This window comes from Pleurodeles waltl, chromosome 2_2 (genome assembly GCF_031143425.1).
Source record: "Pleurodeles waltl isolate 20211129_DDA chromosome 2_2, aPleWal1.hap1.20221129, whole genome shotgun sequence".
Taxonomy (NCBI): Eukaryota; Metazoa; Chordata; class Amphibia; order Caudata; family Salamandridae; genus Pleurodeles; species Pleurodeles waltl.
The window spans coordinates 868,078,948-868,100,367 of NC_090439.1; the positions used below are offsets into that span (position 1 = coordinate 868,078,948).

The 21,420-nt window shown below is 46.1% G+C and overlaps 1 protein-coding gene across 1 annotated transcript in view; it reads left to right on the forward strand.

Moving 5' to 3' along the window:
- Positions 1 to 21,154, forward strand: part of LAPTM4B (lysosomal protein transmembrane 4 beta) — a 585,847-nt gene extending 564,693 nt beyond the window's left edge. Inside the window, exon 7 of the mRNA XM_069220520.1 lies at positions 20,462 to 21,154. Within this exon, the coding sequence (XP_069076621.1) occupies positions 20,462 to 20,536 (75 nt within the window). The 3' untranslated portion in view covers positions 20,537 to 21,154. The remainder of the gene's footprint in view (positions 1 to 20,461) is intronic.
- Positions 21,155 to 21,420: the final 266 nt, after the last annotated feature.

Genomic DNA, 21,420 nt, shown 5'->3' on the forward strand with positions numbered 1-21,420 from the left:
AAATGAGTCTTCATCAGGCCCACAAAAACACTCTGGTGGGGGTGGTGGGTCCAAATCCTCCTTTAATCAGAACAAGGAAAAGAAACCATGGTGCTATTTATGTAAAATAAAAGGCCATTGGACAACAGATCCCAGTTGTCCAAAGAAAGGCACCACTGCTCCTACCACTACAACCCCTACTGCTACACCTAGTGTCCCTACTAATAGCAGTGGTGGTGGGAGCAAACCTACTAATAGCCAATCCAAGGGAGTAGTTGGGCTCACTATTGGTAACTTAGTTGGGGTTGGTCTGATTAGGGAGACAACAGAGGCTACTTTAGTCTCTGAAGGGGCTATTGATTTAGCCACTTTGGTTGCTTGCCCCCATAACTTGGAGAAGTACAAGCAACTAACCCTAATAAATGGTGTTGAGGTCCAGGCCTACAGGGACACAGGTGCCAGTGTCACAATGGTGATTGAGAAACTGGTGCACCCTGAACAACACATACTTGGACACCAGTACCAAGTAACCGATGCTCACAACATAACACAAAGCCACCCCATGGCTGTTGTAAATCTCAACTGGGGGGGGGTAACTGGTCCAAAGAAAGTTGTGGTAGCTTCAGATTTACCTGTAGACTGTCTATTAGGGAATGATTTGGAGACATCAGCTTGGTCAGATGTGGAGTTGGAGGCCCATGCAGCAATGCTGGGCATTCCAGGGCATATTTTTGCTTTGACAAGGGCTCAGGCCAAAAAGCAAAAAGGACAGGGAAGCTTGGATCCTGGAACAATGGACCAAGTGCTCCCTAAAGCTAGGGCTAGTAGAAGCAAACCACTTCCTACTATCCCTCCCTCTACAGTGGATTCTACTTCTGAGGAAGAAGAATTCCCTCCCTGTGCAGAACCTACACCAGAGGAGCTGGAAGCAGACACTGCTGAGCTTTTGGGTGAAGGGGGGCCTGCCAGAGAGGAGCTGAGTGTGGCACAGCAAACCTGTCCCACATTAGAGGGTCTCAGACAGCAAGCTGTCAAACAGGCTAATGGGGATGTCAGTGACTCTCACAGAGTTTACTGGGAGGACAACCTCTTGTACACTGAGCATAGGGATCCTAAACCTGGAGCTGCCAGGAGATTAGTGATTCCTCAGGAGTACAGAAAGTTCCTCCTAACACTGGCACATGACATTCCCTTAGCTGGGCACCTAGGACAAATGAAAACTTGGGACAGGCTTGTTCCCCTGTTTCATTGGCCTAGGATGTCTGAGGACACAAAGGAATTTTGTAAGTCCTGTGAAACCTGTCAAGCCAGTGGCAAGACAGGTGGCACCCCAAAGGCACCCCTTATCCCACTGCCTGTGGTTGGGGTTCCCTTTGAAAGGGTAGGGGTTGACATAGTTGGCCCCCTTGACCCTCCTACTGCTTCAGGCAATAGGTTTATCTTAGTGGTAGTGGACCATGCCACAAGATATCCTGAAGCTATTCCTTTAAGGACCACTACAGCACCTGCAGTGGCAAAGGCCCTCCTGGGAATATTTTCCAGGGTGGGCTTCCCAAAGGAAGTGGTATCAGACAGGGGAAGCAATTTCATGTCTGCATACTTAAAGGCCATGTGGAAGGAGTGTGGTGTAACGTACAAGTTCACAACACCCTATCATCCACAAACAAATGGACTGGTGGAGAGATTTAATAAAACTCTCAAAGGCATGATTATGGGTCTCCCTGAAAAACTCCGCAGGAGATGGGATATCCTTCTACCATGCCTCCTTTTTGCCTACAGGGAGGTACCCCAGAAAGGAGTGGGCTTCAGCCCCTTTGAACTTCTTTTTGGACACCCTGTTAGGGGTCCACTCACACTTGTAAAGGAGGGTTGGGAACAACCTTTAAAAGCTCCTAAGCAGGATATTGTGGATTATGTACTTGGCCTCAGATCAAGGATGGCTGAGTACATGAAAAAGGCCAGTAAAAACCTTCAGGCCAGCCAAGAGCTCCAGAAGCAATGGCATGATCAGAAGGCTGTTTTGGTTCAGTACCAACCAGGGCAGAAAGTGTGGGTCTTGGAGCCTGTGGCCCCAAGAGCACTCCAAGATAAATGGAGTGGTCCCCACACAATTGTTGAAAAGAAGGGAGAAGTCACCTATTTAGTTGACTTAGGCACTGCCAGGAGTCCCCTCAGGGTGCTCCATGTCAACCGCCTGAAACCCTACTATGACAGGGCTGATCTCACCCTGCTCATGGCAACTGATGAGGGACAGGAAGAAGACAGTGATCCTCTACCTGATCTCTTCTCTTCCACAGAACAAGATGCTCTTGTGGAAGGTGTAGTTTTGGCTGATTGTCTTACTGCTGAGCAGAAAGATAATTGCATAATTCTCCTAGATCAATTCTCTGAACTCTTCTCTACTGTGCCAGGTACCACTTCTTGGTGTGAGCACACTATAGATACTGGAGACAGTTCACCTGTCAAAAGTAAGATCTATAGGCAGCCTGACCATGTCAGGGACTGCATAAAGCAAGAGGTCCAGAAAATGTTAGAACTAGGAGTGGTTGAGCACTCTGACAGTCCATGGGCTTCTCCTGTGGTACTGGTACCAAAACCCCATTCCAAAGATGGAAAGAAAGAAATGCGGTTTTGTGTAGACTATAGAGGTCTCAACTTGGTAACCAAAACTGATGCTCACCCTATACCCAGGGCAGATGAGCTCATAGATACACTGGCATCTGCCAAGTATCTAAGCACTTTTGATTTGACTGCAGGGTATTGGCAGATCAAATTGTCAGAAGATGCTAAACTTAAGACTGCATTTTCTACCATTGGAGGACATTACCAGTTCACTGTAATGCCTTTTGGTTTGAAAAATGCACCTGCCACTTTTCAGAGGTTGGTGAACACAGTCCTGCAAGGGCTGGAAGCTTTCAGTGCAGCATATCTGGACGATATAGCTGTCTTTAGCTCCAGCTGGGATGATCACCTGGTCCACCTATGGAAAGTTTTGGAGGCCCTGCAAAAGGCAGGCCTCACTATCAAGGCTTCAAAGTGCCAGATAGGGCAGGGTAAGGTGGTTTATCTGGGACACCTTGTTGGTGGGGAACAGATTGCACCACTTCAGGGGAAAATCCAAACTATTATTGATTGGGTTCCCCCTACCACTCAGACTCAGGTGAGAGCCTTCCTAGGCCTCACTGGGTATTACAGGAGGTTCATTAAGAACTATGGCTCCATTGCAGCCCCTCTTAATGACCTCACATCCAAGAAAATGCCTAAAAAGGTATTATGGACAGCAAACTGTCAGAAAGCTTTTGAGGAGCTGAAGCAGGCCATGTGCTCTGCACCTGTCCTGAAAAGCCCTTGTTACTCTAAAAAATTCTATGTCCAAACTGATGCATCTGAATTAGGAGTAGGGGCAGTCCTATCACAACTTAATTCTGAGGGCCAGGATCAACCTGTTGCTTTTATTAGTAGGAGGTTGACCCCTAGAGAAAAGCGTTGGTCTGCCATTGAGAGGGAGGCCTTTGCTGTGGTCTGGGCTCTGAAGAAGTTGAGGCCATACCTGTTTGGCACTCACTTCATTGTTCAGACAGACCACAAACCTCTACTTTGGCTAAAACAAATGAAAGGTGAAAATCCTAAATTATTGAGGTGGTCCATATCCCTACAGGGAATGGACTATACAGTGGAACATAGACCTGGGAGTAGCCACTCCAATGCAGATGGACTCTCCAGATATTTCCACTTAGACAATGAAGACTCATCAGGTCATGGCTAGTCTTATTGTCCTTCGTTTGGGGGGGGTTGTGTAGGAAAGTACCATCTTGCCTGGCATGTTACCCCCATTTTTCACTGTATATATGTTGTTTTAGTTGTATGTGTCACTGGGACCCTGGTAACCCAGGGCCCCAGTGCTCATAAGTGTGCCTGAATGTGTTACCTGTGTAGTGACTAACTGTCTCACTGAGGCTCTGCTAATCAGAACCTCAGTGGTTATGCTCTCTCATTTCTTTCCAAATTGTCACTGACAGGCTAGTGACCATTTTTACCAATTTACATTGGCTTACTGGAACACCCTTATAATTCCCTAGTATATGGTACTGAGGTACCCAGGGTATTGGGGTTCCAGGAGATCCCTATGGGCTGCAGCATTTCTTTTGCCACCCATAGGGAGCTCTGACAATTCTTACACAGGCCTGCCACTGCAGCCTGAGTGAAATAACGTCCACGTTATTTCACAGCCATTTTACACTGCACTTAAGTAACTTATAAGTCACCTATATGTCTAACCTTTACCTGGTAAAGGTTAGGTGCAAAGTTACTTAGTGTGAGGGCACCCTGGCACTAGCCAAGGTGCCCCCACATTGTTCAGAGCCAATTCCCTGAACTTTGTGAGTGCGGGGACACCATTACACGCGTGCACTACATATAGGTCACTACCTATATGTAGCTTCACAATGGTAACTCCGAATATGGCCATGTAACATGTCTATGATCATGGAATTGCCCCCTCTATGCCATCCTGGCATAGTTGGCACAATCCCATGATCCCAGTGGTCTGTAGCACAGACCCTGGTACTGCCAAACTGCCCTTCCTGGGGTTTCACTGCAGCTGCTACCAACCCCTCAGACAGGCAGCTCCCCTCCTGGGGTCCAGCCAGGCCTGGCCCAGGATGGCAGAACAAAGAACTTCCTCTGAGAGAGGGTGTGACACCCTCTCCCTTTGGAAAATGGTGTGAAGGCAGGGGAGGAGTAGCCTCCCCCAGCCTCTGGAAATGCTTTGTTGGGCACAGAGGTGCCCAATTCTGCATAAGCCAGTCTACACCGGTTCAGGGACCCCTTAGCCCCTGCTCTGGCGCGAAACTGGACAAAGGAAAGGCCTGCACCTCCCCTGGGAGGTGTCCAGAGCTCCTCCAGTGTGCTCCAGACCTCTGCCATCTTGGAAACAGAGGTGCTGCTGGCACACTGGACTGCTCTGAGTGGCCAGTGCCACCAGGTGACGTCAGAGACTCCTGCTGATAGGCTCCTTCAGGTGTTAGTAGCCTATCCTCTCTCCTAGGTAGCCAAACCCTCTTTTCTGGCTATTTAGGGTCTCTGTCTCTGGGGAAACTTTAGATAACGAATGCAAGAGCTCATCCGAGTTCCTCTGCATCTCTCTCTTCACCTTCTGATAAGGAATCGACTGCTGACTGCGCTGGAAGCCTGCAAACCTGCAACATAGTAGCAAAGACGACTACTGCAACTCTGTAACGCTGATCCTGCCGCCTTCTCGACTGTTTTCCTGCTTGTGCATGCTGTGGGGGTAGTCTGCCTCCTCTCTGCACCAGAAGCTCCGAAGAAATCTCCCGTGGGTCGACGGAATCTTCCCCCTGCAACCGCAGGCACCAAAAAGCTGCATTACCGGTCCCTTGGGTCTCCTCTCAGCACGACGAGCGAGGTCCCTCGAATCCAGCGACTCTGTCCAAGTGACCCCCACAGTCCAGTGACTCTTCAGTCCAAGTTTGGTGGAGGTAAGTCCTTGCCTCACCTCGCTGGGCTGCATTGCTGGGAACCGCGACGTTGCAGCTACTCCGGCCCCTGTGCACTTCTGGCGGAAATCCTTTGTGCACAGCAAAGCCTGGGTCCACGGCACTCTAACCTGCATTGCACGACTTTCTAAGTTGGTCTCCGGCGACGTGGGACTCCTTTGTGCAACTTCGGCGAGCACCGTTTCACGCATCCTTGTAGTGCCTGTTTCTGGCACTTCTCCGGGTGCTACCTGCTTCAGTGAGGGCTCTTTGTCTTGCTCGACGTCCCCTCTCTCTTCAGGTCCAATTTGCGACCTCCTGGTCCCTCCTGGGCCCCAGCAGCATCCAAAAACGCCAAATGCACGATTTGCAGCTAGCAAGGCTTGTTGGCGTTCTTTCGGCGGGAAAACACTTCTGCACGACTCTCCACGGCGAGAGGGATCCTTCCACCAAAGGGGAAGTCTCTAGCCCTTTTCGTTCCTGCAGAAACCTCAGCTTCTTCTGTCCAGTAGAAGCTTCTTTGCACCCGCAGCTGGCATTTCCTGGGCATCTGCCCATCTCCGACTTGCTTGTGACTTTTGGACTTGGTCTCCTTGTTCCACAGGTACCCTAGATTGGAAATCCACAGTTGTTGCATTGCTGGTATGTGTCTTTCCTGCATTATTCCTCTAACACGACTATTTTGTCCTTAGGGGAACTTTAGTGCACTTTGCACTCACTTTTCAGGGTCTTGGGGAGGGTTATTTTGCTAACTCCCACTATTTTCTAATAGTCCCAGCGACCCTCTACAAGGTCACATAGGTTTGGGGTCCATTCGTGGTTCGCATTCCACTTTTGGAGTATATGGTTTGTGTTGCCCCTATCCCTATGTTTCCCCATTGCATCCTATTGTAACTATACATTGTTTGCACTGTTTTCTAAGACTATACTGCATATTTTTGCTATTGTGTATATATATCTTGTGTATATTTCCTATCCTCTCACTGAGGGTACACTCTAAGATACTTTGGCATATTGTCATAAAAATAAAGTACCTTTATTTTTAGTATAACTGTGTATTGTGTTTTCTTATGATATTGTGCATATGACACTAAGTGGTACTGTAGTAGCTTCACACGTCTCCTAGTTCAGCCTAAGCTGCTCTGCTAAGCTACCATTATCTATCAGCCTAAGCTGCTAGACACCCTATACACTAATAAGGGATAACTGGGCCTGGTGCAAGGTGCAAGTACCCCTAGGTACTCACTACAAGCCAGTCCAGCCTCCTACACTGTTCCAGAAATAATTGTAAAAACTGTTGTGCTGGGCCAGGAGGACAATATACTAAAGCCTCTGAAAAACTACACTCTGGATTTAATAAAATAGAAAAAGCCATACTCTCAGTCGGACAGCTGAAGGGGACGAGAAGTGACCTTAATTGAGTCCCTGAAAATAATAGCCTGTTCGGGCCAGAAATGCTGGCCTTTTTCCAAGTTACCAGCCACCACCATAACCCATCCACATCATTAAACATCCAACCACATTTTCAGCAAATGCACACTACTCATTCACAACAAGCATGCTCCGTACACAATTCAATCCCTCAACAAAACTACAAAACACATCTGTATACCTTTCCACACCCACTGCCACACAGTGGCACCTTTACTGTCACACAAACCACTGTTCTGCCCTACACCACTGTCAAACACACATCACCAACACAACACAAAACCACATTACACATAACATTGATGCTCTCAAACAAACCCTCACTTTTCATACAAAAAACAGCTTTACCCTCTACACACTCTCAAGACCCCATCCCATCAACACTTTACTCAGCCCTCTCATCATCCTTCGACAACACCCCTCCTCTTTTTACATACTCCTTACACTCCACCCCAAATCTTACCTTTTCATGCTACCAAAACAATTACATTCATAACACCACCACTAACACACCACTTAAGCTACTCAATCACCACTCCCTTTTCCCTTTAACATACACTCCCCACCACTACAAATACTACACAAATTCAGTATACACATATCAGATAACTACTCCACAAAAACCAAACCTAACACACACAGTTTCTTACTGCATTGCGTCATATAATACAAACACTCCCTCCCTCATGCCTCCACAAATAACATACATCCTAAACCAACTGTGCACATACATTGCCAAAGGCACACAAGGTTGCTGGAGACGTTTATCCCGTGGCCCATCACGTACCCCTAGTGTACAATATAAACAGGGCGTATAAAACATGATAGGTAACGCTTACTGACATACTCGTAGAAAATACTCCGGTTGGGTAGACCACGATGCTCATTTTACAGAAACTAAACCTCAACAGAAAGCACTTAGAAATATAAACGTAGCAGGTGCCGCAGTTGAAGCTCAGCTTCTGGAAAGGACAAGCCACCCTAACTCTTGGGCTTGGCAAAGATAAAGCAAGGCTGTGCGCTCAGAGATCCCATAGCAGAAAAAGATCTAGAATCCTTCCTAGAGGTGAACTGATGATGTACTGGAGCGTAATCTGTATCTGACTGTGACGCTCGGGTTCTATCTTCCTCTGCTGGAGACACAGAGTAGAAGGTTCTCCCTTTATAAAGCCCCTGTAAGCTCCGCCCGCTAAGCCACGCCCCGTCCACCCTCGAAGTAGGTAAAGGAATTCCCGCCTTTTACCAGGATGATGGACAGCTTTCCAAAACGACCCCAATGCGTTTACCGACGATTCCGGTGGTGCGTTGTTGATGCTCAGAAGCACAAGGACATCTCCACAAAGACGCACTAGTAACAATCATATTGCCAAAGGAACACAAGGTTGCTGGAGACCTTTACCCCGTGGCCCATCACGTACCCTTAGTGTACAATATAAACGGGGCGTATAAAACATGCTAGGTTACGCTTACTGACATACTCGTAGAAAATACTCCGGTTGGGTAGGCCACGATGCTCATTTTACAGAAACTAAACCTCAAAGGAAGCACTTACAAATATAATCGTAGCAGGTGCCGCAGTTGAAGCTCAGCTTCTGGAAAGGACAAGCCACCCTAACTCTTGGGCTCCTGGTTTTTTTGGGTTGTTATACTAGATATCTATGAATTTCTGCTCTCTTTTTATCACACTTATCTACTCATCACTCTTATGTCATGTCTCTATCAAACTATCCTCCATTCTCACTCGGACTCATCCCAAATCCCTTCGACCACTTTCATCTCCTAAATATCTCTGCCTAAGCTCTTCCCTCCACCTCCACATCTAACTCACCAAACCTCACTCTACCTCTGTGACCTCCCACACAACCCTACTAAATTTTCCTGCATTCATCTCACCCTGCTACTATGCTCTCCCTAACCCTTCCACATCCTCTTTCCCCTCCGCTCCCCTTTTATTCATCTCAAGCCTTTGGATTGAGTAAATGAAGGATAAACTCCCAATTAACACTTCTGGATTTCTTTCCTCCTCCACCCCTCCATTACTCCAGTCAATCTAACTAACAAACTCTCATATCCGCAACTCAAATTAACTCATAATAATACTAAAACTGTACTCCTTATTAAATTATACTAATCCATCACTAATTCTTGTTGGGTACCGGAGTAGCGTGCTACTCATCGAAAAGCGCTTCGACGCCTCGTCAGGGGTAGTAAGCGCTATATAAATACGATTACAATTACAATTACAATTACTCCTGAAGCAATGCCATTATAAACAGTGCATGCTTTATCAACTTCAAATAACCTTGTTTGCAAGCCCGGGCATCCAAACAATACATTACATCCTTTATGGATTTGTCACAGTGATATGGCTGACTGGATTGAGAGTTAGTGAAGTGTAACTCAAATGTAGAAACAAATGCAGAATCAACCCATTATGGGATTTAGTTTGCCATAGTTGCTCACTAATATTTACTTGTTTTTTTGCCCCAGGTTTATACAGTATACCTCGGCGCTGGTCTTGATCGTGGTTGAAGTTTACTCTAGTTTCCTTGCTACAATAAGACTGCGATTTTCTTACTTCTTATTCGATAGAATATAAATTTTGTTTTCTTTTTTAAACTCATGTTTATTAATACATTACTCTACAAAACGTTATCATATAGTACCTACAGCATACACACGATTATTCAGTTAGTCAACAAAGCCACTTTTCTAAAATCTCATAAACTTAACCACATTTAAAAAATGATTAAAACCAATGGCAACATCAGGAACAGAGGCCGATGAGCTGTGTGGCTTCAGCACACGTTAAATTTGGTGTTTAGTTAAAAACAAATAGGATGAATGATACCGCGGTACAATTTTAAAAATATTCAATAACAAATATCTAATTTCAACTTATTGGGACAGCTACAGTTCCATCACTTTCGCCACTCAACATCAATGTATGAATTTGCCACCCGGGTTTACTGATCAGACTGATCAGATTTGATCATTTTTAGTTTAACGCTTTAGGGAATTCTGCAGATCTTCATAAAGCGGGCATGTTTCAGAAAATGTCCTAATGTCAAACTTTTGGAGGAAGACTGGTGGGTGGAGGAAGCGTTTTTTAGATTATTGTTTGTGAGATGAGCACTTGCCGTATAAGAAACTCCCTAACCATCTACGTTAAGATTAGAGTCTGTTTTAAGATTAGTGCCATTGTAGGACGGGCATTTAGTTATTTGTTTAATGTAATTGGGTAGTGTGAAAGTAATCATACACTGTATGCATGCCGGACCACCCTATTTATATTCCTAATGAGAATTACTTCTTCTTCGAGGAATGTTACTAAGCTGGTCTGGAGGTCCCATTTTAACTCTCATTGACAGTGTCTGCATAAAGTACTAGGAGAAGAGAATATGGTCTCACCCTCTCAGATCTGCAGAGTCAACCCTAACCTGAGCACTCATCATATGAAAATTTGCGTACTGTGCTTTCCTTATAGTTTACCATAAGAATATGATTATGTATATATCGCAAATCACCACATAAACATTGATGAGAAATGTTAACCCTGGTTAACTGGACTCGAATTAAACAAAATAGTAATGAGGAACGTGGCTTGGACAGCCAACATGGTGGCCACTCCTTAGAATTACTCCTCCTTGAACCCCTTAAATCTGACAGAGATCCTGACTCCTAGCCACCATCAAGTGTCCCTGAGTGCATCCCGAGATTAAAGCAGAGTGGCCAAAAAAACCCATGACCTCACGTGTCCCCCAACAGCGACCCAGACATTCCTAAAGCAGCTTGGCCTGCCGGGTGAGTCTGCATGGGCCAGTCACTGATGTCACAGATTTTACTCCTGTACCGATGGCAGGGGAACCTTTAACAAAGGCTGACTCTGCCCTTGAGGACCTACTAGACGTGACACCTGGGGAGCGGGGGGGGAGGTTCGCAGAGATTAGGACCCACGTAAATGCTTCATTGCTAGTTTTATTGCCCGGTCCTTGGGGACGCAAACATGCCTAAGACTGATTCGCTGTGTGTGCTATTTTATAGCTCCTTTTGGCAAGAGGTGATGAGTTGTGGCATCTTGGGCAGAGGGGTGCTTTGGATGCTCTCCTTTGCCTGTTTTTAGGCCCATCAAATAGGCCTAGTGGCCGAAATGGCCCCACCTGCACCTGCAGCGGTTCTCCCCATGGAAGCAGTCAACGACACCCAAGTTTCCATGTAGTGGTGAGGGGCAGTGAGACTTGATATTTCAGCGAAGGGCATGATGACCGGCTATTGCCCGGCTTGCTTTAACACGAATTATCTGCTGCAGCGAATACCGAACGTACTCACAGAGCTGGCTCTTTGTGGTGCTGTGTCCCCATGGCAAGCGGGACGATTCTCCTTTGTTGTGGGTACTGAATGTTCTACTACTTCTGTGTAATGGGTAAAGATAGATCCACCTGCTCAGCTACTTCACAGACATGCATAGATCAAAACACTACAGGACCTACAGGTGGTATACCGGGACCTCTAGAGGTAGACAAAGCTTCCTCTCTATCTAGTGAACTCACCGCCATTCTTCAAGCTATCCAGGCATCAGAGACTGTAGTTGAGATGAAAATAGGAGAAGTGAGGACGGATGTGATGTTATTGCGTCAGAATCTTCGAAATACCTCTGGACGAATAACAGAAGCTGAAACTCGGATCTCCACAGCCGAGGATGAGGTCTCCACTCTTAAAACCCAGATCTCTATGCTGCTCACCTGGACTGCAGAGCTTCACAGACGTGCTGAGGATGCAGAAAACCGATCCTGATGGAACATTGTGTGCTTAATCAGAGTTACTGAGGGCACAGAAGGCACTGAACCCCAGCAGTTGGCTGATTACGTGGAACACTGGATTGAGTCCTGGATGACCTCTGAGCATTTGTCTTCCTGTTTAGCAATTGAGAGGGTGCACCAAGTGCTAACCCCCAAATCCTAACCCGGAGCCTCTCCTAGACCAATAATTGCTTGCATCCTTAATTATAGAGACAGGGATGCTATCTTCAGAGAGGCAAGAATGCACCTGGATCTTTGATGCAGGGATTCCAAAATCCTCCTCTTTCCCGACTACACACGTGAGGTGCAGCAGCTGCAACTCTCATACACAGAGGTCAAACAGAAGCTCTGGGCCATGGGGCTCAAGTACCACCTACTGTTTCCAGCTCGACTCAGTGTCATTCCTGCTAACAAATCATTCTTCTTCGACAACCCAGAGTCTGCATGGCAATGACTAACCGAGGATCATTTGCTTCACTGCCATGCTGCGGCTTTGTCGTCACACTGAATGGACTCTGAAGACCCACCAAAACACTGTGGTTGCCTAAGCCTTGCAGAAGATGCACCCGATTTCAGAGAAAGTGGAGGCCTGTTCGATCTGAATCATCCTCGCCGTCGCTCCAGTCTTGGCTGCTGCCATCATCTCAGCCTGCTTCGAACCTCGCCTCAGATGGGGAGGAGGGGGAGCTGGATCTATATATATATATATATATATATATATTTAAAAAAAAACATTGTCTTCTACACAGGCTGCTTCTCACACAGATACCGACCTCTCTTGCAGTCCCACGGTTCAACTTGAACTGGGTACCCAGCAGCTGTAAGATGCCAGGCTCTGTGAACAGCCTTGTTTGCTTCTTAGACGTATCTGTTCATACACTCACATAGTATTTCATGTGTTCCTCTGATAGTCACTCTAACCCAACAAAGTGGTGGCTAGAGCATTATTGTGTTATCCTCTATTATGAAGGGGTTCTGCCTTTAGAAGTTTCTACACTGTTGTATACATTGTTTTTCCTAATGAACCATCTTTTTAGGGTGATAGATGCTTCTGGGGTAGAAGTGGGGGGAGTGCTGGGATTTGGGGGGGGGGGGTGGGGATTTATTGGCAGTTTATTGTTCTCTCCATCCTGTTTTTTACACTGCATATTTGTTTCCATTTCCTTTCTAGGTCTTGACATGCATTTCCATACTAGCCATGACTGCGCTTGTAGAGTCGTGACTTCTCACATCCAGTTACTGAACCTTTTCAGGTCTCCCCAGTATGCTGGCCACCCTGTATGATTACACTCACTCTCATAACCATGACCATTCGAATATTGTTTTGGAATGGTAACCGGTCTCCTGGACAGTGTGAAGTGAGCCACAGATCTTACCTTCGCCCACCGCCACCTCCTCAAAGTATTGCTACTTGAGGAGACTGCCCCTTTCTGGCACGCAAAGGGGTGACAGGGTCTTTCACACAGAGTACCTTCGTGGGTCTCATGGAGTTGCTATCCTGTTGCAGCACTCCTTTACCTTCTCTCAAAAAACGTGCGACCCGCAGAGAATGTTGGAGGGACAGGTGGCAATTTTGGTAAGCGTATATGCTCCACCCGCATCCCTTAACACTTGTCTTCGTGACCTCTCTAAACTCCTCTTGAAACTCCCACAGGGCAGTATAATAATAGGAGGGGGAATTCAATGTTGTGTCTGATCCAGAGTTTGATACATCTGGGTCCCCCATAAACCCTAAGCAGACAGGGACACGCTGCCTTAAGGACTGGATTTCTACTCTTGGCTTCTGCGATGCCTGGAGTGCATGGCACCCAAGGCTCTGCCAGTTTACACATACTTCAGCGGCACACCACACTCATTCACGGATAGACTCAATCTTTTTACTTGCCTCTGATTGCACACATTCAGATTTTACCTCGTGGGCTCTCGAATCACTCTGCTCTACTTCTTCATCTGGGACTACTCAAGGCTGACCAACGACCCATGTGGCAACTTAACACCTGGTATATCCAAGACAAAATGTTTGCTCAATCCTTGTATACAGAAACTTCGTCTAGTTCCATATTAACGAGGGGACAATGGTGAAAGTTAGCACCCTGTGGCCTGCCAGCAAGGAAACTATATGGGGCTTTGCCAGGGGGCATATTAGGGCCCAGGAGCTCTTCCCACGTTGCTCAACTAGAAGTGTGTGCCCTTTGATTGAAACAATGCCTTGGGTCGGATCACCATGAGGACATCTCCTGTCATTTAGGTCTCCACCGTGAACAAATCCATCTGCACTCCTAGGAAGCCGCCTAACATCTTTGGTGGCCCACAACAGACAGGGTTTAGGCTGCGGGGACAAAAATGGGAAGTTGTTGTTTTGATTGGCCTCTCATCAGCAGGTGAATAGGATCATACCTAAAACCGCTGACGACGTTTGCCCACTACTATAGATGACTATATGCAGCACCTGTAGGCGGGGGCATGGTTTCTTAAGGCTACTCTCTTGATGCGGTCACTGTTCCTAGATGGTCTCCTTCTAAATCCTGCATGCTCGATGACCCCGTCACAGCTGAAGAGGTTGGTGAGACGCTATCGGATCTGGATTCTGAAAAGACTCCCGGTCCAGATGGCTACCCGATGTAGTACTATACCACGTTTTGTGAAATACTAACACCCCATCTTTGTATAAAGGGGTGTGCCACAAATGCATATTTCTCCTGGAATTGGACCTGGCCACTATAGTAATAATTACTATAACACAACCCTTCCCATGTCATGTGTGGACTACCGCTCAATTTCACTCCTCAACGCAGAGGTAACTATTTTGGACACCATTCTGGCTAATCGCCTTAAACATGTCCTCAGTGCTAACCTGGGCAGGCTTCGGACCTAGATTTCACGGCATGGTATATACCCTTTATTCCAACCCAATGGCTCGGGTCCAGATTAATCGGGTCCTTTCTGCACCTTCTCCCGTAAGACGATGGACTAGGCAAGGCTGTCCCATATCCCCACTCCTCTTTGCATTGGCATTTGAACCACTGGCCCGCCTAGTCCACACAGACGGCCAGTTCAGGGGATGGACCTGGGAAAAAGGCCAGGAGGAGTGCTTAGCTTTATATGCATATGATGTCTTCCTATATCTTGCAAACCCTGGGATAAGTGGTCCCTGGTGTCTCCAACTGCTGAAATGCTTTGAAGCAGCCTCGGGCCTTAGGATGAACGCCCTTCTAAATCACTACTGGTTCCCTCAGCCCCATCTAGGGACTGATTTGACTGACAGACAAATATTCCCATTCGTCGGCTCAGCTTCAGATATTTGGGCATCTGGGTCACTCTGCACCCCAAACTCACCTGGACTCTTAACATCCAGGCGGTCATTATGAACACGGTGGAAACAACTGCCGTGCTCGTGCTGGCGGTCAAAACACTGACCGCCAGCGACTCCGGAACCCACCGGCCACATTATGAACTTTTCTGTGAGCCGGCGGGCAGAAAGGCTCGGCTGGGACATTGACGGCGGCTCCACATGAAGCCGCCATCAATTCCTCTGTGCGGCAGGTGCAGTTGCACCCTTCGCGCAGATCACTGCACGAAAATCAGGCAGTGACCTGCGCAACGGGGCTCTGCACCGGGGCCCCTGCACTGCCCATGCAAAATGCATGGGCAGGGCAGGGGCCACCAGGGGTGCCCCGGGGCACCCCCTCCGCCAGCCTTTTCTTGGCAGGATATCCCGCCAGGAAAAGGCTGGCGGAAAATGAAACATTATCTGCAGGGTAGCGCCGCTACCCTGGCGGATGGTGTTTCATCCCGCCGTCAGGCTGCCTGACGGCGGGAGCCTGGCAGTGGGTGACGGCTGCCGCTGGCGGCCGTCACCATGTTTATTATATGGCGGTTCGGCCCGCCCATGTTCATAATGAGGGCCCCAGTATGTAGTCAATAAGGCCAAAGCTGATCTCACTAGATGGCAATCCCTTTCCTTGAATGTTATGGGGCGAATCGCTCTATACAAGATGATGATTTTCCCACGGTTCCTATAGATCTTCCAGAACTTACCACTCCACCTGCCCCAGTCATGATTTTACAATCTAAAGGATGCTGCGAGAACTTTTCTGTGGCATGGGTTCTGACCTTGTCTTGCCGTCCGTACAGTCAGCAAGGTCCCTATGATGGGGGCCTTTGAATTACCAATCTTTATCTTTACTACTTGGCTTCCCACATTCTTGTTATTCATGACTGGTTTAGTGGGGGGTGGTCCGACCCTACTTACAGACTAGAATTGTTGCTACTGGGGTTTCCACGCTTACAGGCCATGATGGCTCCCTGATCCCATCCCCAACTCCATTCCTCAGGTAACTAGAGTGGTGTTTTTAGTCTGGCAGGCAGCGCTTTGGCATGTGCAGCAGTATGCCAAATTGACATAACAGACCCCTCTTTGGCATGGCACCTGGTTGAAGTTAGTGGCAACACTACAGTACAAGGTTTTAAGGAATGGGATCTTATTGGCATCACAAAGCTGGGGGATGTCTGGTCCAGGACCCATATACACTCCTTTTAGGACCTTCAAGAAGCATGCACCCTTGCAACTACCCAATTTTATAAATAGCTTCAAATTTGGCATGCTCTCTACACTTATATTCGCCATGTACCAAAATTTAGCCATCTGGAAGCCAAACTTCTTATGGGGAACTTTTGATATGGAGGAATCTCACAGAGCTATCCTACTCTGATAAACAACTCAGCCAACACTCTGCAACATTTCCAATCCTGGTGGGAGTATTGGATAGGTCCCAGGGATGATGAGGATTGGCAAAACGCCCTGATGGCCCCTCAGGAAATTTCTATTTCCTCTCGACTGAGGCTGTTGCAAACCTATGATCTCTATTTTTCCTACCTCTCTGTTAGATCTGAATGTACTCGGTGGGCCCCCGCCCTGAGCTCTTCTGCCCCCAATATAGGTTTCAGCCGGCAGATTTTTACCACATGGTATGGTCCTGTTCTGTAGTGACAAACTATTGGAACACAGTGATCCGAGACTCTCTTTCTCCCGTTTTGATTATGCTTGGGGTCATTGAAGGCTGTGGGGGCACGAGGGCCAAGTGATTGTTCCTGGGCACAGCCCTCTTAGTGGCTAAACGAGACATTGCTGCATGTTGGATGCCCTTGCTCCCTCTATCTTGTTGAGATGGGGATGAGGGGTAGATTGGTGTGTGCAGCAGGTGGGAGTGGTCTTCGAGGCCAGAGGATGTCCTCATAAACATGAGTGGGTTTGGGGTAAGTGGTTGGGTCAGGTTGTTTGAGTGCATAATGGGGATGGAATTATGGCTAATATCTGTTATAACTTTGCTGTCTTGAGAGAGTTGATGGTTTGCACCGTTGCAGCCTTTTCTTTGGGGATGTGATATATGTATCAGTTGTGCATCATTGCCACTCGTTGTGGTTTAAAAGCAATAAAATCTGTTTATCAAAAAAATAGTCATACCTAGGCCCTCATTGCGATAGAGCTGGAAAATGAGCAGGGGGCTCCGGTAAATCAAAATGTTAGGTTTATGTAGTACACTGTGGCGGTCACTGCTGTGTATTTAAAATTTGGTTAAAGTTTATATAAGAAGAGTATTTTGTCTTTCCTTAATAAATTTAGTACCATTTGACAAATCCACAAAAATCATTCCCAAAAAATTATTTCACCCACATCTCAATGTTAGAACTACACTCACAAAGTGTGTGTGCAGTAATTTGGTATAAATCCGCTCAGCCATTTTTGAAAAAATAGTGATAATAGAAAAAGTTAAGTATTTCTGGACAGTTATCTTCTTTTTAATACCCTTGCACTCATTTTAATATTTGTTTCAAATTAACAAGATAGCTCCTTTCTGTTGTGAGTGCAGAATCAGTCCAGGAAACTCTAACATGGTGGTTAATTTTAGTTCTTTTGTAATGGCATACAAGAAACCATAAAACCAAGAATGCTAAGGAGAGGGAAGGGAAGAGGACAACAGAAAAGCTGAAAGGGAGAACCAAATGCAAACAAGTTTATAATTCTAAGATGTATTTGTTAGCAGAACACATGCGTCTTTTGTGCCCTTCTGAAATTCACAAAATTCAAGTCTGAGGCTGGGATACTGCAGGGAGAATAATAGGGTGAGGAGGATCTCCAGATAGCAATAGGCGAAACTAGGCCCAGATTTACAAAAAAGTGGCACAGTGTGGCGCTGCAACAAAATTTGCAGCGCCATGCCACTTTTGAAACCCAGGGATGCGCTGAATTTACAAAATTACAGTGCACCTGTGTGTTTCCCCCTGCGCTGGTGCTGAATTTAGCAGCCGGCGCCAACGCAGGCATCCTTGCACCGTAGTGCAAGGGAGTCTGCGTTGAGGGGATTGATTGTTTATGTGCAGGAAGGTGTCCCCTCTTGCACATAAACAATCAATAATGGTGATTTGTCACTTCTATTTGTGCTGCAGAATGCAGCACACACCGATGCACAAAGGGACACCTTCCTGCACATAATCATTCATTCATGGCTATTTGCTCCTTCTATGTGTAAGCAGACATGGAAAAAACAAAAAACGAGCAGGAATAAAATAATTCCTCCTTGTTGCACCATGCTCACGCCACCCCTGGGTCTGCCACAGATTTATATTTTCTTGTAAATCTGGGGCATCATCAAAAGCAATGGATGTTGCGGTGGAACATCCACAGCAACACCTATTGCACACCCATCTGTCACAGAAAACTGCAGCAGAGGGGCCCATATTTGCAAGGAGGCATTAAGCCACAAAAAGCGGATATGGTGCAGTGAATAATGCCACTAGAACGTTACTAAAAGTGACACTCGGGTGGCGCAAGGGCCTTGTAAATCTGGCCGTTATTTGCTCATTTCTGTGTTCTTTTGTGGTATGAAGGAGAAATCAGCAATGATGAGTGATCTAGGTATGAGCTTGACCTGTCTTGGAAACATTCAAACATAGGCAGATGAAGCTAATCCAATGCTGAATATGCAGAAGCCAATATGCGAACCTTTGGCCACCACTAGTACCCTCTTTCACCAGCGTACACCCTGAAACCACAAAAATACCTATGTGACCGTCACATTCCAGTAGTCAAGGTCTGTTATTGTTTAGCTCTGTCTTTATCGCTTAAAAACAATACCCCTAATACTAAACACACAAAGAATTGCAAAGGCACATACAGTTTTATTTAGCTTTCATTATGAGTGGTGATATTCCACTTGGTGTGGTAACTCCTGATTGATTTTCACCTCCCATCATTATGAGTGGCCTCGTGTCTCCAGGTCTGGTAATCCCGAGTCTACAAAATCCAGACCCTGTATTTCAAGCCCTGGGTGTGCTCAGGGCGAACCTGCTTCAGGGACAGAAGCTGAGGGCAGGAGCACAGCCAGCCCACTTCTGACCATTGCAGCACAATGGGAGAGCAGAGGATGCTCCCCTGTAACAGGACTCGGATTCCATTCCCTTGCAGCCACCCACCAAAAGAGAGCCCCTAGCCAAAAGCAGAGCTTGATGCAAAGTGGCACCCCCCCTTGTTCATTCCCAGAACACACCACAGAGGAGCAGGCAACGCTTCTCACCCCCTCAGACTGCAAGAGACCGGTTGAAGTCCGGGGATGTGAGCGTGTGCGGGCTGTTGGAAAATAATTGTGCATATATAATAAAGGAGGAATTCTGAATGTTTTTTTTATCTATGCTGCAATTTTTTGTAATTTTGTGTAATTTTTGTGTAATTTGTTATTAGATGAGTAATTAAGTTAATTGTTCCCAGATGGATCAATGTTGTTTGGTAATATGATTAACCCAGATCCTTCAGGTTCTTTACTGGGTCACCCTGTGTAGTTTGTAATATATTCCATGACAACAAGGCTGCTAACTCATATTTATCACATACCTCTATTCTGTCTCCAACAGCCCACACACTATAACTCTGGTTATTGTTAGCAGTTCTTTACTGGCCCAGTTTTCCCAGGCATAATATGATCGATAGAGTGAAGTTCGCAATGTGACCAATCTATGTGACTTTGGTAAATTGAGCATGGAGAAAGGTAGCCATTTTGGGGGTATCACAGGGTTTTTGTGTGTAAGTTTGTGGCCTGGTATGCCTGGCAGCTACTCCAGGAATAAGAAAATGTGTAGTGCTGCCTTCTTCAAAATGGCTAGATGTTCTAGATTACATACTGCACTGGGCTTCAATTCAGAGAGCTGCTTCCAGGGTACTTGCGAGCTACTAGTAGCTCCCCAGCTACCTATTGGAGACCAATAATCTAAACTATGCATGAACCTATACATCCACCTACATGCAGCCACCCATGTATTTCACTCACTTCGGCCCTCCAGCCACCTGCTCACGCTCACCCACCCACACACATACATGAGTGCATTCATTAATATACCCACATTCATACATTAATACAACCACCCACACATTCCTTCATCCTCTCCCCTACAACCATACATTCACTGATCCGTCCTTCAAAACATTTGTGTGTGCAGCTGTATGTCTGTGCTGTCCTTTGTATGTGTGTTCAGTGTGTGTATGGGTGCCTGTGTCATGTGTGTTACCATATGTGTGCACTATGAAAAACCAGGCCCTGTTGACCAAGAGTGCTTGTTTGCCAATGTAGCCATAAGTAAAGTAATACCCTTCATTAAATAATTAGCTATTCTAACTTTTATACCATTGTTTTGGAAGATGTTGACTTTCACACCACGGCTTCTACAATTTTATAACCACATCTTTTGTTTCTGATATCTGTGTAGGTGCTGCTGCCCGCCTATGATGATTCCATGACTGGAGCTGTGAAGGACCCTCCACCACCCTACATCTCAGCTTAAGGGATTGATAACACACAATAATATATTTGAAGTTCACTCATTGAAGCAATAATGTGTAACACTTTCATAGAATGTCCTTATAAAGAAAATCGTTTCCTCTCCTAAAAAGATGTATTTCAAAATTTCCAGGTCATATGTTTCCTTAATGATAGGGAAAAAGTGCCCCAATCTATGACCACCCAGGAGCGCAGCGCGTGGCACAGCACAGATGCTGGGCTCACTGATTGGTGGGACGCACTGGGACAAACTGTGTAGCAACAAATCACGACTTCTGCGCAGCGAGTCTGGTGGATTAATGGCTGGAGGAGCACATTTGTTTTCAGGGGGGCTCTTTGCTGTATCACATTAAGCTAGCAGGTTTTGTTTGAAATAAAAAGAGTGCTTATATTTTAATTATTTATTTAACTACATTGATTAGTTCTTGGAGAAGAGTGTCCAACAACCTATAATTGATAGTTGCACTGTTTTGCATTGTACATCTTGAAGCACTTTCACTTCATAGGTTTGAATGCACCTTTTTTTCAAATTTTAAAGATAAATTTACAAAACAGTTGTTTTGTGTACATCATGCTACATCATAACCATTCCACTAAAATAAAATGGAGTTTGAATATAAAATTTTAATTGTATTTTTCTGCATGCATCGCTCACATTCATGTTTTGTCTTTTATACAAGTTACCTAGAAAGTTCCAGATTCATTTCCACAGTGCTCTATAAGCACACTGCATTATTAATCACTCTAGTAACGCTACCTTGACCCTTTGAAGATTTTCTCAAGCTCCGCCTACTACGCAGTTGCTAATATTTTTCATAATATTATGATGGAAAGTTGTGACATGACAGTTAAGCACTGAACTTCACCTTGTGCAGTGGGGTCAGACTG